This window comes from Ischnura elegans, chromosome 10, assembly GCF_921293095.1.
Source record: "Ischnura elegans chromosome 10, ioIscEleg1.1, whole genome shotgun sequence".
NCBI classification, from domain to species: domain Eukaryota; kingdom Metazoa; phylum Arthropoda; class Insecta; order Odonata; family Coenagrionidae; genus Ischnura; species Ischnura elegans.
The window spans coordinates 76,941,333-76,959,049 of NC_060255.1; the positions used below are offsets into that span (position 1 = coordinate 76,941,333).

Below are 17,717 nucleotides of genomic sequence, written 5' to 3' on the forward strand. Positions count from 1 at the left end.
ATTGTCCCAGGGATTCAAGTAATTTGTTTCATATTTGCACCTTAGACCATATAAGATTTGCACGGATTAGAATTTGAATGCATAATTGTTGTTACCACAGCGCCCCTATGGCGACATTAGGAACTAGAAACAATTGAATACCCAAATGCGGCCTTTGTGTCCCCCTCCCCCAATGGCATTATTTTGAACCCAGGTTTGCCACTGTTGAGGTGGCGATATCCTTGTTGTTATGCGCAAATAATCTGTTACAGTAGCCAAGTTGAATTTATATTATAGTGCTGTCCACTACCAATTAGTACGCAATGCCTCCATCGGGTATCCTAATATTTAGCGGGAAAAGAAAGAGCGGAAAAGATTACATCACTGACATCCTTCACGACAGGTATGTGCTTAAAGCTTGACGGACTCGTAACATATCGGATAAGTCGCTATTTTTGTGCTCTTCTCATAATTTTAGGATTGGGTCGCAAACTTGTGCTTTGTTAAAATTGTCTGGACCAATCAAACATATGTGGGCGGAATCGAAAAACCTTGATTTTGAGAAGTTGATGGATGCCAGTGAATACAAGGAGCAGCACAGAATTGAAATGATAAAATTTGGGGAGGATATGCGAAATCAAGACCCTGGCTGTTTCTGTAGAGAGTCGATTAAAATGTATAACGGTAAGAGACTGTTGGTTGATGGATAGAATTATTTTATAAGGCTCAGAATTGCGGTGGCTCGCGTGATGTTTCGAGATTGTAGTGGCTTTTCTGCAAAATCGATTACTTATCGAGGAGCCTATTTATGTTCTTTCTTTTTCTGAGAAGTTTCCTGTAAGGCACACCTGCGTCCATGCAGTCCCATTCTCATGGGGTGACATTTGTTTGTAAGGGAAATCATTCACGGAGCAACAATTTACATTTGGCATTTACTGCTAGCTTTTCCTGATGATTTTATTTTTTTAGTTGCGTTTACTTTTTGAAGTTATGAGGGGTTGTCCTCATAATTAAGTTAAGTATAAAACAGTCTATTTGTAATTGATTACGATCTTAGAATAAATTTATTTGATATTTTTATGAAAAGGCAATATGATGACTTCGCTAATCGTGAATCTCATTCGGTCGTTAATGTATTTTTATGCTCATTAATGTTTATTATTATTGAACACACTACTTATTATCTTCATTTATTAGCTGCATCTTGTATTTTGATCTAATGGTTAGAACCTCATCTTCATTCCTGTACATTTCTAATCTTCTAGAGCATTTAATAGTAAAAGGATTATTGAGCATGAAGTTTTGATGAAAGCCCAGTCTATCATATTTTCGTTTTGTTATTAGGTTATGAACTTTGAGCTTGTTAGCTGAAGCTGAAGGCAGAAAAATGTCACCTTTTTAAACAATATGGGTAGAATTGGATTTTAACTATGTCAAGACGTGGGTTGAAGAATAATATCTCACTATGGTGTGATACAATAGGGTGGTTTCCTATTTTTTTGCCTAAATTGAAAGATTACAACTCCTGGAGTAAGTATTGCATGCTCTTAGATTTTTGAACGACGATATCTAATTTTTGCAATTAATAAGTGAAAATTTTCAAGTGCACGAAAACATGACGGCTAAGTATGAATGCTAGGAAAAGCCCGTATGACATCATTCTGGTTCTGGCTGCTGCTGTGTGAGGCCACCTTAGTGCGAGGCTATGAGCACCGCTACGATGCAGGCTGCTAGCATGTAGCGCTTGACTTAAATAGCGATTATTAATACTCTTACAAAAAAAAGGAAACTTTATGACCATAGGTAATTTTAATAAGTGATTATTAAGATATGTTTCCCTGAGCTCTGTGCCGCATGCATGCATTGGTAATCTCAGATGATGTAAAACTTGTGACTACTTGTATAGCATGTAGGTCCCTGTGACGTCACGTGGAGTGACATCGCATGGCCACCTATCTGGCCTTTTTCAAATGAGGGTAAAATTGACCATTAACATTTGGTTAAACTGGGATTTCTAAAACCAAATAATTTGTATATTATGAATACATTAATGGTGGGTAACGATTAACAATCAATGCCTTTCGTTTTCTTTAATGGAGAAAACTAACCTATTTGAACAGGAAATAGCCTCGCACTAAGGTGGCTTCACACGGCGGCAGCCGGAACCAGAATGACGTCATACAGGCTTTTCCAAGCATTCATACTTAGCCGTCGTGTGTTCGGGTGCTTGAAAATTTTCACTTTTCATTTAATCGCAAAAAATAGATATTGTCATTTAAAAATTTAAAGGCATGAAATACATACTCCAGGATTAATTAAATAATCTTTCGATTTAGGCAATAAAAAATAATAGGAAACCACCCTATTGATTTTAATGAGCTCAGGTGAAAATAAGAAAAGGGTCTATCCTCTTCTTCTGTGTGTGTTTTCTAATGATTGGCTCCCTCAAAGATTGGTTTGATGCATCTTTCCACTTAATTCTATTATCAGCTTTTTTTTAACACCCATATTATTCCTTTGCTTTACAATTTTCATCACCTTCTCTACATATCTTATCTAAGGCCACCTGACGTGCATGTGATGACTAAACTTGAGCATCACGCTTTGCCGCTGCTTGCATGATCTGTCCATTTGACTTTAAGTATGTCAATTCTCAATATTTTTATTTGATAATGTTATGCTCTAAACATGGCATATATATTCTCTCCTTTATGCAAATGCTTTTTATTATTTATTGAAAATGCATTCCCTCAATATTTAATTCTCTCTCGTAGTATTCAGAAATTCATTAATATCCTATATAGGATGAACAAAACTACGGCCACCTCTCACGAAACGATAAGGCACCCTGTCATATATATCCGTCTCGGGTCGCTTAAGGGTGGTGCGGGGCGACCAACTTCAGACCGAAGTTCCCGGAGACGAGAACCCACTTATTGGCTATTTTAAAAATAATTCATTCCTTTATTTTCAAATCGCTTTGTTTTTAACCCATTACCTCCTGGTGATATCACATGAGATAACTTATAAATTAAGATGTTTCTTAATTATCTGTCTGTATCTTTCTAAATCTTTCTTTCTGTATTTGCATATCTAACCTCCATGCTATATCTTTTAAGTATCTCTGACATCCACATGAGACTAAAAACCTTCGCTTCATGTTGATTAATGTATAAACTATAGCTATTAATATGAAAGCTATAAGCTTTCATTCAAGAATCATTTTCATGAGGTAAAAATTATATTCTAGCAAACTAAAGTAGTCTGTAAACGGTCAAAAGTCCTGTATTTAAAGCCAGTTGTATTTTATGCATAAAAGTTACTTTGTGATCTACTATTTTTTTATTTCTTCTATTTAGCTGAGGAAAAGCCTATTTGGATCATAAGTGATGCTCGAAGGAAAACTGATCTGAAGTGGTTTTCTGAGAAATATGGAGACAAAGTGAAGACTGTGAGAGTGATAGCAGATGAAGATGTCCGGAGAGGAAGAGGATGGGTTTTCACTCATAGTGAGTGGAAAAAATAAGAACTTCTAAATCAGCAATCAACTGTTTCAGGCTTAAGGCCTCTTGGAAAACAAAGGTCAACTTAAGGCTCGTTTGAAAAAGAAGTTCCCAAGGCTTAAATCACCTTTCTGTATCTCCGTAGGGATTCCTTTGGGATGCCATCACTTTGATGTAGAATGGTTAAACTGTTGTTGTTGAAAAAGTCAGACTGAGAACCGTATGGCCTCACATGGTGTCATCATCATACATTTATTAATCTAAATATTGGTTTTAACCAGCTCTCCACTCAATTATATAACAATGGGGCATAATCAGACAAGCCATCAGCTGTATGCCATAAGAATTTACTTTTCTCCAATAGAAGACATATTGCTGCTGAAACAAATTCAAAATTAAGGCACCATCGGAAACAGTTGAGTTGAGTATCATGCCTGGCACTCAAGGCTTGTGTTTTCAAAACTTTTTTGCATGATACTGAAGTTTGTCGAGCTATATTTTGCTAAATATATTCTTCCATACTCTCTATTCACTCACTATGCGTTCAATGCAACTATTTACTTCCTAATTTTTCAATTTTTGTTACCCCATCGAGCAAATTGATACAATTATTGTTGGTCAATTAATCACTGAATTAAAACATACTTGAATTGTTGACATTTTTTTCTTTAACCTTTGTTGCTAGTCTATGTCAAGCGACATTAATATAGCATGGAAATATGGTAAATATTTGGGAAAAGTGAGACTGGGCATTCTACTATAATTAGAACTCCACATTACTCACATGATTTGATCGTCATTATTCTTCTGCAGCACTACATTTCGTTAGCTTCCAATCTTGATTTCTCCATTGCAGTCCCTAGGAGATGTGCTGCAAATGTAAGTCATAATGGATTGCTCCCTAACTTTGACCTTCAATGCTTTAGGTCTGGTTACACGATACAATAGCATGTGCGAGTTAATGTCTGTTTGCGTGAATGACTTTTGTAGACCGGAATAGAACCTGTACGAATGCATGAACCAAATTAGGACAGGTTCAATTTTCCGTTCATGCATTTGCACAAGTTGTGTGTGGTTACACGGTGCATTTTCGTGTTCATTCATGCATTAAGACAATAACTTGTAGGTGTTAATGTATCGTGTAACCAGGCCTTTAGAGTCTGTTAACAGAAACTCTACTTTTTGAAGAATGCTATGGCCTTTCTACTGACCATTTCCTTCTTGCTTCATCCATCCCTTGTCATTTGCCTTTTTAAGTTGCAGAACACATTCATTTCCTCAAGTTCACAGTTTCCTAGTTTCAGGTTGGTCTTCCTCTCTTCTCTTTTACTGCAGACCAATGTATTTATTTTCTTTGCATTGGTTTTTAGCCACCTAGCTTTTTTATGTATTAGGTTGGCAAACGGTAATGATGACTTGGTGCCACTTGACTTTGTTTCTGCCACTTATACCGTGAATCCTCGTTCTACGTCTCCCCGTTTAACGTCATTTCGCGATAACGTCACGAAAATTTTGAGATCGTCATTCATTTATCGCACCTAAGCTTCGCGATAACGTCAAGTATTTCAAATTTCGCACGAAAAAAAAGGCGAAGTGGCGGGCGTGGCAGGTTGTTTGTTTTGTGGGCGGTAATATAGTCAGTCTATACAAAGTGTAAAACAGTGTTGTTTATTGATAATTGCGATTACGGTTTTAGCAAAAATTTCTGCAAAATGAATTCTTGCGTAGGTGTGCAAGGTTTTACTTGACATAATGGTTCTCAGGAACCTAAAAAGTGATTTCAAGGTATTTTTCCGTGTCGAACTCGGAGTTTTTCATCACTTTTTTCACTGAGTTCACAATAATTTTGGTTCCTGTAACTGCAGCGATGTTTCAGCGATGATGATGCCCAAGGTTCTTAGACTGTACTCTAAGAACCTTGGATGATGCCCAGGCGACGCTCGCCCGGGCGACCACCATAGCGAAGCCGAAAAGCAAATGCTGGAAGATACAAAAATGGAGAAGGATTTACGTCAGTGCTGCTATTGTCGTCGATGAAGACAGGAACTCGTATTTATGCGATAGTTTGGTATTCCCACCGTAAAATATGCCCCAGATATGATATGCTAACATTTTTTTCACGTAGGAATTGTGAGGTCTAGGAGCCGATATTCACTTTTTACATTGTTTCTTATGGGATATTATGCTTCGATTAACGTCATTTCGTTTATCCTCACATTTTTCAGGAACGGTAAGTGACGTTAAACGAGGACTCACTGTACTTCAGAACGCTGATGAGAAGTCTTCCCCTCCAAGATGTTTGATTTTCAAGTCCAAAATTAAAGCCCCTTAGTTGTATGCTAACTTTTCCTTGATGTTAAGTTCCCGCTTAGTAAGTTTTCATGGCTTTCCATTAAGTATGATATCTTTGAAAGTTAGCTATGCTGATTTTTTTCTTTATCCGGTTGGTAGAAAGAAGTCAAACTTTCTTACTTAGATCATATGATATTGTGATATCAGAATTTCAGGCTTTAATTGACAGTTTTTGGTGTTCCTTGCAGCACCATTGAGTGGTTGAAAGAAATGGTATTATTTTCTGTGGTTGAACAAAAAATCAAACAAATCACCCTAGCTTCCTTTCTTTCCTCTCATCCTTAACCGAACAAACAGCTTTTCCTTTAATGAAATTAATCTGCAATTATTTCCAAAGATTTAATGTGACAGTGAATCATTATCATCATCATTAGTCCACAATTCTTACATCGGTTTGATGCTGCTCTCCATTATGTTCTACAATCTGGTATTCTTTTCATAGTGACATATTTCTTCTCTTTAACATCCTTTATGACCTGTCCTACGTAACTCTTTCTGGGCCCTCCCTTACCTTTCTTCCTTTCCACCTGTCCTTCTATGATTGCTTTCATCTGGCCATCATACCTCATGATGTGACAAACTAAGTTATGCTGTCAGCTCCTTAAGGTTTTTAAAAGGATTCTCTTTTCACCCTCTCTTCTTAATCTAATAAAACATTGCCTGATCTCCCTCAGAAGAAGTTTTCACACCTTGTAAAACTTCTTATCGAGGTTCTTCTGTACTTTTAGTTTTTTTTATAATATACATTGCTGAATTTTTCTATGAAATCCCCATATACAGCCATTTTGTCTTTGATATAAAGTCTGGAAAATTAGAAATTTGTCATGAATCATGGGATCGGTGCAAGTTTATCTGCCAGTATAAAATCCCTGTATTGCATCATCCAAAACTCTGGTACTCTGTATTAGAAAAATGACTTTATCCTTACTCATATATTTGCTTCTCAGTGCACTGAGTTGATGGCATAATTTCTTTGCAGGTGTTGATGATGCTACAACAGAATGTGACCTAGATGACATCAGTTCCTGGGACTGGATTATTGCGAATAATGGCAGAGGAACTGAGATGGAAGATAAGATACAGGAAATACTGGTCTGGGTTAATAAATTATTGGATAGCTGAACCGCTGATGAAGCTCATGGTGGCGTAGATATGCAAGCAAATGGTTCTGAACTACGGTCGTTAATTAATTTTTTACAATGTTTATATACAAATTTTATTTTATTGCAAGTTTTAAAAAACATTTTGCCTTCACTATTGAATGGTAGCTAGGTATTGATGTATTTTATTTTTGTCGTACATGACATTGTGTATGATATCCTTGTTGGATTATACTCATATATATTTTTTATTACCAAGACTGCATCATAATCAGGTCAGGTAAATGTATCAACATTTTAAATATTTGGTTGAAACAGCTGAATTATCTTCTCCGTCCATTGTTGTGAGAAGTGTTACTGAGGCAGCTTAGTTATTTTACTGATATTTAAATTGGTATATTTATGTTAGTTACTCAGGGATTGGAATGTTTTGTGGATGAAACTGTATTGGAACGAAAACTTTTATGTACTCAGCATTACATTTGGGATGCTTTAAGTTATTGTGGTTCCTAAAAATCTAGAAAAATCATAAAATATTAACTGATTTCAGGGCAATTTCCTTTTATTACTCTCTATTACTTGATGAAATTTCTCACTGTTCAGCTATTTTCTGTAAAATTAGGAGCTGAAGTCTAACGTTATGTTTATTATGCATGCGAGTTGTGATGTAAATGTTTTCTGACGAGTGCATCCGAAATCCTCATCAGAAGAAGGTGGTTTTACTGTGCGCGTTTTCTGTCATTCAGATAGTCAGTACATTTTGCACTGCCGCACTGCGAAAATGGAAGAATTTAATGACTTACATTTTCTTGAAAGTCCGTCAATGAAGTTATTTTTTGCCAAGGATCTCTGTTGTGATAGTTATTGTCTCTCATATCCTACAAACACCTGTTCTCAGGTACAAGACTTGTCAATTTAGCCTTATCCATAGTGAAATAACCAAATCACTGGAAATTCAACTCACTAATAAAACCCTAGTCCCAAAAAAAATCCAAAATAGATGCAAATCACGCGAAAAAATCAAAATTATTTGATCGTTCTATTACTTCTGACAACCTCACGCATGTTCTGACGTGGTAGTCGCTGCCAGTGTTGACACACTCATTGGAAAACAGGCATTTGTTTGTTCGGATAAATTCTGACATACTCGTCAGAACTCGCGTGCATAGTAATGGTAGCCTAAGTAACAAAATATGCTTTGAGGGAGGACTGCAAGTTGCCTATAAAGATATTTCTGCTAATTCGAAAACATTGGATGACAACTATTTTCATAAAGTTGGCTCTATATATTTCATTTACATAATTCTGAAAGTTAAATTCATTGTTCTTTATTGGCAAAATTTATGAAATGTAAATGTATGCATGGAAAATGGAGTGACAGGGGATATGAGGCCCAGGGTTAGTGAACTTCTCGGAATATGTATCAGTGGTATTCATCTCATGGGAAAAAATTTTCAAGGGGACTGAAGCTTAGTGGCTACTTGCATGATAATGAATTTTATTTTGGTGTTATTGGTAACAGTGAATATTATTTACTGGTGTTATTTCATTTTAAGAAAAGTATTGAATTTGTTAATGAAAACAATTTTAGCAATTATTTAGATTTGATACATTTTTTTGTTGGTATTGTTGGGAATTTTACACCATAACCTACACATCATTGTTAATCATTATTTTTGCAAAAATAAATTTTTGTTAGTAAAAGTTATGTTATCCTGTCATCATTTAACAACATTTCTTCCAGTAATTTTTCAGTTTTTCTTCCAATTTGGGTATTTTTTATCCATGTTTGCTCTTTTCCAGGCATATGAAAATCAATTTGGATGCAGAATATTTTGGATTAAAAACATGTATGAGAGACACCAAGCACAAACCTGCTGGTTTTGAGGTTGTGTTATCCTAAATATTCCTTACTCAAATTGATTTTTCAATGCTACTTACCGCAATTCCAAGTGTTTAAACAATATTCTGGACCACTTTTTTAAGGCCATCTGATTTTGCCTTTTTTGGTATGTTTTATTATCCCAAATATATCTCATCAGAATTGATCTTCTAATTCCCTCTACCAAATTTCCAATTATGTGACCTTTTGATTTTGTTAGGTATTTTAAAGGTGTTCTGTTTTCAGTAATACTCTTCTACGGTATTGAATGTCTTATGCTGCTATTCCAAGTGCATAATCTAACAGAATTATAATTTTTGAGGTGTTTTCTTATCCTGAAAAATTTGTACAAATTGAATTTATTACATCCTATAACTCTTGATCGATTGGAAAATTTTATTTTTACACTTTCGGATTACTTTTCCCATTGATAAAACTTAAGATTTTAACCTGGTAGAGGAGTTTTATATTCACAAATGTTTTTCATCGTAGTAATTGGTTTCCTTACAGTTAATTCTAACACTAATTGTTTTTTTTACACTTCATCCAAGTGGATTTGAAATGTTCTGGAAAACATTTCCTGGTAATTACCTTCTGATTATTCATTTTCATGGTACATACTTCATTATCCCCCCAAATGTTTTCATATAATTTGCTATTTACTAATTCTCTGGACCGATGTGTCTTAATATAATGAGTATTCCTCATCCGAATTGATTTTCTAACATCCTGGATCACATGCCTGATTTTCCACCTGCCGAATTTAATTTTTTGTGTTTTATTATGTACTTCGCAAAATTTTTCGTAGTGAGTACCTTCTGAAATAATGGTTTTTAAATTTCATTTTACGTAATATTTTTAAGCTAAATTTATTTTTAACACTCTTCACCCGTTTTCCAAGTATAAATCAATCTTTTGGCTAACTATCGATCAGTAGTTGCTTTATCCAAATACATATTACTAGAGATGGGTCGAATAGCAGATTTCTCGAATTCGAATATCGAATTCGAATATTAAATCATTGCTCGAATATTCGAATACCTCGAATACTAAATGATGAATGCTGGTATGTTTGACTCGGTTGCCAATGCAGCAGGCAACACAAGATTTTGGGGAGTAATTTTGATTTCCTTTAAATGATTCGAACAGGAATTTAGCTGATTAATGAATATTTTAATTTTATGGAAACAATTGGGCATATAATTAATTCAACTAACATCGCTTTACCCTCACTCCTGCTGCCAAGTGCTAGCTGACAATCTGAGGCATTTTGCAAAATACAAGCTCTTTTCCACTGGATTTTCTTCAATTATTTTCAGTCCATCTTTGGGAGTTCTCACGAGATAAGAAGATGAATTGGAATTGCTATCAGGGAGAAACCAAATATTCTGAGAAAATATCCCTTTGTCTGGGACTGTAACAATAAAGATTTACAGCACCACTCATAAATTGTAACTTGATATATGTTTTCGGAAAAAAATACCGCATCAACTTCCGAGAAGCTCTGCTGCTCATATCGAGTTTCGCCAGAATGCTAAGTCTTAGTCGTATTTTGACATTTATTTCTTTGCGTAAAATGCTTAAATAAACTCAGAAATTCGTCGTGTTTGGTCTTATTCTTTTTGAAATTACGCGCACATTACTAATACTTCAATTCAATAAAGGTGTAACATCAATTGACGAAAGTCATTCTTAGACACCTTTTGTGCTAATAGATGACTCATGCAGCGGTTGACCTCCACAGAAATGGGGAACTTCGAAGCTGGTAGGAAAAAAAAGGTCAGTGGGGGAGAAAAGGGAGGGCCCGAAACACGTTTCTATTGTTCTCGTGTAACTTGGTATTTTTTCGAAGCTAAGGTCTTCGTAATATGATCCCTGCGCGAGCTGTGACCTTTTTTTTATTTCGAAGAAGAGGAAAGCCTCAGAGGGGGGCTAGTGCTGAATGGAGAGGGATACCAAATCTTGGGAAATGCACTAATGTAAGTATCCCACGGTACTCACACAGCTGTTGACCTCCAGAAATGGGGAACTTCGAAGCAGGTAGCCAGAAAAAGGTCAGTGGGTGAGAAAAGGGGGGAGGGCGTGAAACACGTTTTTATTGTTCTCGTAACTCGATATTTTTTTCGAAGCAGGGGTCTTCGTAATGCGATCCCTGCGCGATCTGGGACATTTTGTTTGATTTCGGAGAAGAGGAAAGCTTCGGAGTGGGTGAGGCAAGGGCTGAATGGAGGGGGATAGCGGATCGTGGGAAATGCCCTAAGGTTACTATCCCACGGCACTGAGGTTCTCCTGGTGGGGGGAATCGGGGATTTTAGGATTTTTTCACCCGACCATTTTCGGTTCCCCTCGTCGAACTCTTTTCACCGCTAAAATCCACGAATTTGATGTAATTCGTCAACTTGCGTAAAACGGCGCTGCGAGCACTAAATGACTACAGTTCTCTACATTTTTCCGAGTCAACTACCAACGACGTGCGTGCGACAGTGTATGACGTGAAATTCAAAGTATTCGAGGCGGTACTTTTCGCATAACTATTCGAAACCTCGAATATCGAATACTTTCTAATATTCGAGGTATTCGAGTATTCGCGGATACTATTCGCACATCTCTACATATTACTTATCCAAATGGATTTTCTGAAAAATTGTTGCCTTTTGATTTACAATGCACTCGTGAAAATTAACCTTCCAATTTTAATATCATACTTGATGTGTTTTATTATCCCAAATATTCATAATGCTAATTGATTCTCCAACACTGTGCCTATTTTTGCTCATATTCATTTTTGTGGTGTTTTATCACGCCTAATATTTTTAATCCAAATTGATTCTAAAACACTCTGGACAACATTTAAAGTGTATTACTGTACAATTTTGTTAGTTTCATGGTGTTTTACTGCTCCAAATATTTTTATTCAAACTTATTTTCTAAAAATTCATGATCATTTTTCCGAAATATATTAAATCCGAGTTGATTTTTTTATCAATTTGGACCACAGCTCATTTGGAGTTTCTGAATTTGTCATTTTTGTCGTGTTAAATTATTTCTAAATATTTTTAATTGAAATTGTTTTGCTAACATTCCGAATCATTTGGATTTCTGCACTTGGATTTATACAGTTCAGATTTTGTCATTTTCAAGGTTATTTATTATCCCAAATATTCTTCATTCAAATTGATTTGTTATCACTCTGAGCCCATTTTCCAAGATGATCAAACTGTTATGTTATTCTAGTCCAATTTTTTCTATTTTGATTTATTTGTTTGTAATCTGGAACATTATTCATCCCAATTGATTTTCTAACACTCCTTGCCACTTTTTCAATTGTATAACTTTCTCTTTTTGGCATTTTATTTGAATTTTTTTATATCTCAAATATTATTCACCCAAATTGATTTTCAAACACTTGGGAAAAAATTTTCAACTGCGTATACTTCCACTTTTTCATTTTCAGGCTGCTTAGAAGTCCAAATATTTGTCACCCAAATTGTTTTCTAATATTCTGGACATCTTAATTATGTGTTTTATCATTGTGTATAATCTTCAGACTTTCTGATTTATGTTTTAGTTGTTTTTCTCCCAAATATTATTCATACAGTTTGATTTTCTAACTCTGTTCTCTAATTTTTTGGATGATTCTTTTCTATTCTTGATTCTTTTCTCTTGCCTGACGACTTTATTGGAGGTCCATGAAAGAACATGGAGACAGAAAACTCACTGCGTAGTAGCTGAGCCTGGAAATGTGGTGAGGAATGCTGGAGCAATTTATCTGAAAATGAAAACTGACTAGTAGCTCTCGTATCTTATACAGTCAGGGTTCCCATTCAACCGTGAAAACCTTAAAACCGTGAATAAGCCGTTAATTTCGTCTACCGTGAAAAAACCTGGAAATAGCCGTGAATTTCATCATAAAACCTTAGAAATCTCTCAAACTTGATTGTAGAACTACAATAGACAGATTAAAAGAAAAATCGATATTTCGATCAAGTTTCAAGGCCGAGTCACGTGCAGACACTGTCCACGCATTTATCTGCATACGTGTATTCGAAGCGCAGTTATTAATTGGTCTGTGTGCCATGACAGCACATCAACCTTAAGCCTGCGATTGGAAGACATTAACCCTGGCAAAAAAAATTAGGCACTTCTTCACTTCCCTGCCACCCTGCTCTCTCCATTTTCCCACTCATACCCTTTAGCCAGACCTGAATTTTGCTAGCGATAGGTGAAGTCATGAGAGATAACACTTTCATTGCTGCGTTTGCATTCAAGGCATCTGTTTTGTTTGTTACATTTTTAGTTAATGTGCGCCCGGCGATTCTTTCACGATCAATATTTCTGCCTAAAATGCTTTATCTATAAACTGCAAATTTGATGACATTTAGACCGTGAAAACCTGGAAAAAACCGTGAATTTTATAATGTAGTTAGAGTGTCTGTACTAAAAATGCAAATAATGCCCTATTAATCCATAAATACATGCGCAATAATCATAAGAATGTATAATCTTGAAGAAAATGCAGTGGTGTTAATAACTGCTAATTATAAAATATTGTTCTTAAACTGGTGGGTTGAATCTTGAACACTTTCTACCAAGAATATTCGTGAGCAGGAGATCTTGGAATTAACATATTATTTTCCAGAGAGTAAACTCCCTTCATTTTCTTAAATAGGAAAAGTTGTGAAAAAAATGATTATGGCCTAAATAGTTGAAAATGAAGACTGCAGATTAAAAATATTGAATTGACTTATTATTTTACTTCTCCCCATAATTTACTTCTCCCATTGCCCCTCCTGGGGACGTGACAATGACACGTTATTCTCAGGCCAAATTCGGACAAAGGAAATTCAAACCTATCTGAATTGTCTTCCTCTTTTCATTTTACAAGTTGGAATACCCACTGCCTTACCTTGCCCGAGTGAAATTGTTGCAAGTCACCTGAATGGGGTGGAATACTCGTGAAATACCTTGGGAACATTCTATTTGATTGATTTGCCAAAAATACATTTTTTTCCTCCTCATTTTTCTCCATGACTAGCACCTTCTCAGTGGCGCCGACTCCATGGGGCCTGAGTGAGCCTGAGCCCCCTCAAAAATTCATTATGAGTGTGAGGAAAAAATGTGTCGGGCTTGTCGATTTTTCCCGGAGTGTCCAGATATCAAGATTGGAGTTATCAGGGTTCTAATGTTGATCATATGACTCTTCTAAAATGCTTAAAAAATTAAAATTCGCTACTTATAAAATTTCCCGGGGCAAGATCCCCAGTTTGGGCCCCCCCAATATTTTTTTTAAGTCTGCATTCCTGCACCTTCTCTGGCACTCGGGTAAAATCCTACAATTCGCTCTAAGCCTCCAACTACTGCATTGAGGAAGACAATGGGACATGCTTGGATTTCCCTAGGAAGACTTTGGCCTAAGAATAACATTGCTTGGGAAAGGAGACCCAATTCTTCCCCTTACGTGACAAACACAAACTTTGCAGGGCTACTTTTTCCCCCATTTATGATGGTAAATAAGTATATGTACCATTATTCAGTTGTTGGTATACATCTATTTTTCTCTAGGCTAAAAAGTAACATTTTAACAAGTTTAATTAGTTGTACCATTTTATAGGTTTTAATGGTATCCAATTTATCTATCTCAATTTAAATTTATATTCATATCATTTACTTCCAATCTAAAATTGTAGAGTGGGGAACTGTTTTATCCATAAAAATAGTTGGGAATTATGTAATTGGCATGGAATGTATGGAGTTATCATGAAACTCACAGAACTGATATGGAACATTGGTGCATAATATTCCCAGTTAGTTCTTGGGCCCGAAAGTGACAGATGAGGAACTTCACAATTCCAGATCTGATTTTAATCAGGAGCTTGTTAGAAGTTTTTATAGAGGTGTCTATTGCAAAATTTGTTAAAAAAAACTGCCTGTCTACACGCTACATATATGATATGTCCCCTCTTTGTCATTTTTTTATTGAAACTTAGTTTAGTTAGTATTAGAAAATTCAATTTCAATCAGTATGCTAAAATTTTTTAAATGCAACTTTTGAGTGTACACCTAGGAAATTATACATTTTAATTCCAACTAATTTATTCAAAGTCAATAGTAACATTATTCTTGCTCAAAATGACATTTCTCATATCAGTGGCATAGCCTGGGGGGAGGGTCTGGACTGCTTAGTAGCTGAGCCTTGGGGGGGGTCCTCCCTCTCCCGAAATGTAAAAAAAAAACAATTATTTTTCTTCATAAAAGAAAACAAAATATTGAAGAATCATGAAATTACAAAATGTTTCTTTAACAAATTGAGTTTTTTTCGATTATGAAAAGTGTTAAAATGAGTTAAAACCCTCTTAAAATTTCCCCCCTGGTTTTGGATACGAAATTCCTGGCTACACCAATGTCTCATATGTTTATATTTGATGACTTTCATTTCTCTTTTCAGTGCAGATTGTCGATATTAGCTTTTCTATAATTGCAGCTGCAATTAGGGTATGTTGAAAAAATTAGGTGCCAGAATTGGAATCCCCAGATGAGGATGCTAGACACTACATGGTCTTCTCAACCATACACTCTGCAGTGGTGAACTTGTGAATTTAATGTGCTTATTTGTTGCTTTTAAAATTATTGATGAATTTGTGATGTTGAAGAACATTGTTAAGATTTATGTAAACCTTTGGGATAATAAAGTATGAGAAGTCTTGAAAATTATAAATTGTGTGAAAAGTTAAATTAGAATCGCAACTCCCTATTTTTGATGAAATGTCTTCTGGTAAGCTGAAAAGTTAACAATCATAGGGAAATTTATAAAAAAATTATTGCTGCAGATAAAATATTTTTGCTTTAATGAAGTAAACAGGTGGAGCCAAAGGCCATACAATGCTTAGACTGACAGGCAGAGTGATGACCATTCTCACATCACTCCATGTTGCCAACATAGTTCTGCCTCCATTTCACCCTCTTTTTAGAGAATCACCACGGTTCAGTTGCATTGAATCTAACAGCCCTTAGGGATATTTAAATTGTATTTTCAGGCAGTTTTTGACAAATATATTTGTGAAAAAGATAATACCTAATTAAATTCTATAGTTTCAAGAAAGAGAATTGATGACTGGTAGCGACTTGCATTCCCTTAAACTGCCACAGTAGATGTTTGAATAAGTTCCATTCCATTGGTAATGGGATAGACCTTGGATATATGAATACTACCATAGAGTAAGTATATTCTTACTCTTATATACTTACTCTATGATACTACTCTTGCAGAAATATTTCTCAGCTTAAGTACTTCACAATTATCCATTTTTGGCTCATTTGTTTTTAAAATTTCAATTTTCACCAGTGGCGTACCCGGGAATTTCGTTTGGGGGGGGGGGGGGGGGTCTACAATCAGGGGTGAAAATTTTTGAAAAACAGGGTTCTAAGTGTGAGCTTTTCTTTAAATAATTTTTAAACTAATTTGAACACTTTTCATAATGGAAAAAATTTTATTTGTTAAAAAAATATTTTGTAAATTCATGATTTTTCAATATTTTGTTTTATTTTATGAAGGAAATGTGAGTTTTTTTATATTGCGTAGAGGGGGTTCAGACCTCCCCTTAGCTACGCCACTGATTTTCACACAGGTTGGCTAATTGACATTGTTATCGGCCAGGGTTTTTTAGTTTTGATAGCTTCAGAGATTGAGTGAGCAAAGAACCCGAATAAAGCATTTAAATTACGAGTTCTATTAAACGTACTATGATTACATTTTATATAATTTCAGTAAATATGATGTTTTTTTTATGGCATAAAAATAAAACTGAATGAAAACGTAGACACTGAGGAAATTTCTCAATTTCTACTCAGGCAGTCGGAAATCAAGATGAATGAGTAGGGAAATTTTAGGCTGCCATCTACCTGCTAGTGGATATGTGAAAGCAATGAAACATCCTTCATTACTGAACACTTGCCATTTCATTGGTATTTGCCTTTCGCTCATCTGCTTCCTCCATCCAAATCAATGTCACAGCAACAGCAAGAAACATTGCCCAGAGGAGATAAGTAATGAGCCAAGTGAAAGATGTTATGCATTGGAGTCTTAGTCCAGCAAATGAAGCACTTTGGCTTGCAATGTTTTCAAACTGGATGGATTTAATTGAAATTTTGACAGCAGGAAGGGAATAAGCCAAGGATCAAAATCTATATCATGCCGACGGGCGCTTCTACCCTGGGGATGGTTTCCACACCATCTCGGGGGTGGACATTTTTTATTAAATTTTGACCATATGAATCAATGGGAACACTAGTTATAAGTAGAAATTGTTCTTTGCATTTTTTTTGTAGCATTAATATTTTTCAAGCTATTTGCGATTGAAAGTTACAGTTTTTCATTGGAAGAATGTTTTTTATTGGTTTTTCACAAATAACTTGAAAAATATCCATGTATCAAAAGACTGTAAATAATAAAATTGTAGCTTAAAAAACAAAGAAAATTCTTTTTTCTGCTTCCTTGGCAACTAATACGAATCGAGATACGGCTTGTTACTGACTAGCTTTTGCTTGTTAAACAACATATTTTAGATATTCAATGTCAAATAGCTAGAACTATGTATTTTTCAGAAAAAAAATTAAAAAAATGTTTTAATGTATTTTAAAACCTTTCTTTATAAACATAAAATAATTCTTTAGCATGAAATTTGATTGAGTTATGATAAAAATGAAGTCAGTCTTTACTATTTCCTATGAAAATATCAGTGAAAACAGCAACCGAATTACCACCCTAACTAAAATTGATCATATTCCTGTCGCAGTTCTCTTTATTTAGATACTATTAAAAATTTTCATCAATTTAAAATCATAAATTTTGAAAAAATTGGATGTCATAGTGAAAAACGAATTTCTACAAAATGTTATTTTTTT

At 35.2% G+C, this 17,717-nt stretch overlaps 1 protein-coding gene across 1 annotated transcript; it reads left to right on the plus strand.

The window, feature by feature from the left end:
- The first annotated feature begins 149 nt into the window (after nucleotides 1-149).
- LOC124167143 (phosphomevalonate kinase) lies at nucleotides 150-8,642 on the plus strand. The gene is made up of 4 exons (XM_046544944.1): nucleotides 150-382; nucleotides 458-663; nucleotides 3,339-3,488; nucleotides 6,814-8,642. The coding sequence occupies exons 1-4, from the start codon at nucleotides 303-305 to the stop codon at nucleotides 6,954-6,956; spliced, it is 579 nt and encodes a 192-aa protein (XP_046400900.1). The 5' UTR covers nucleotides 150-302; the 3' UTR covers nucleotides 6,957-8,642.
- The last annotated feature ends 9,075 nt before the right edge of the window (nucleotides 8,643-17,717 follow it).

Coding starts and splice junctions, on each gene's coding strand:
- LOC124167143 (XM_046544944.1), top strand. CDS start 303: ATGCCTCCATCGGGTATCCTAATATTTAGCGGGAAAAGAAAGAGCGGA. Junction 383..457: donor ACTGACATCCTTCACGACAG/GTATGTGCTTAA, acceptor TCATAATTTTAG/GATTGGGTCGCAAACTTGTG. Junction 664..3,338: donor GTCGATTAAAATGTATAACG/GTAAGAGACTGT, acceptor TCTTCTATTTAG/CTGAGGAAAAGCCTATTTGG.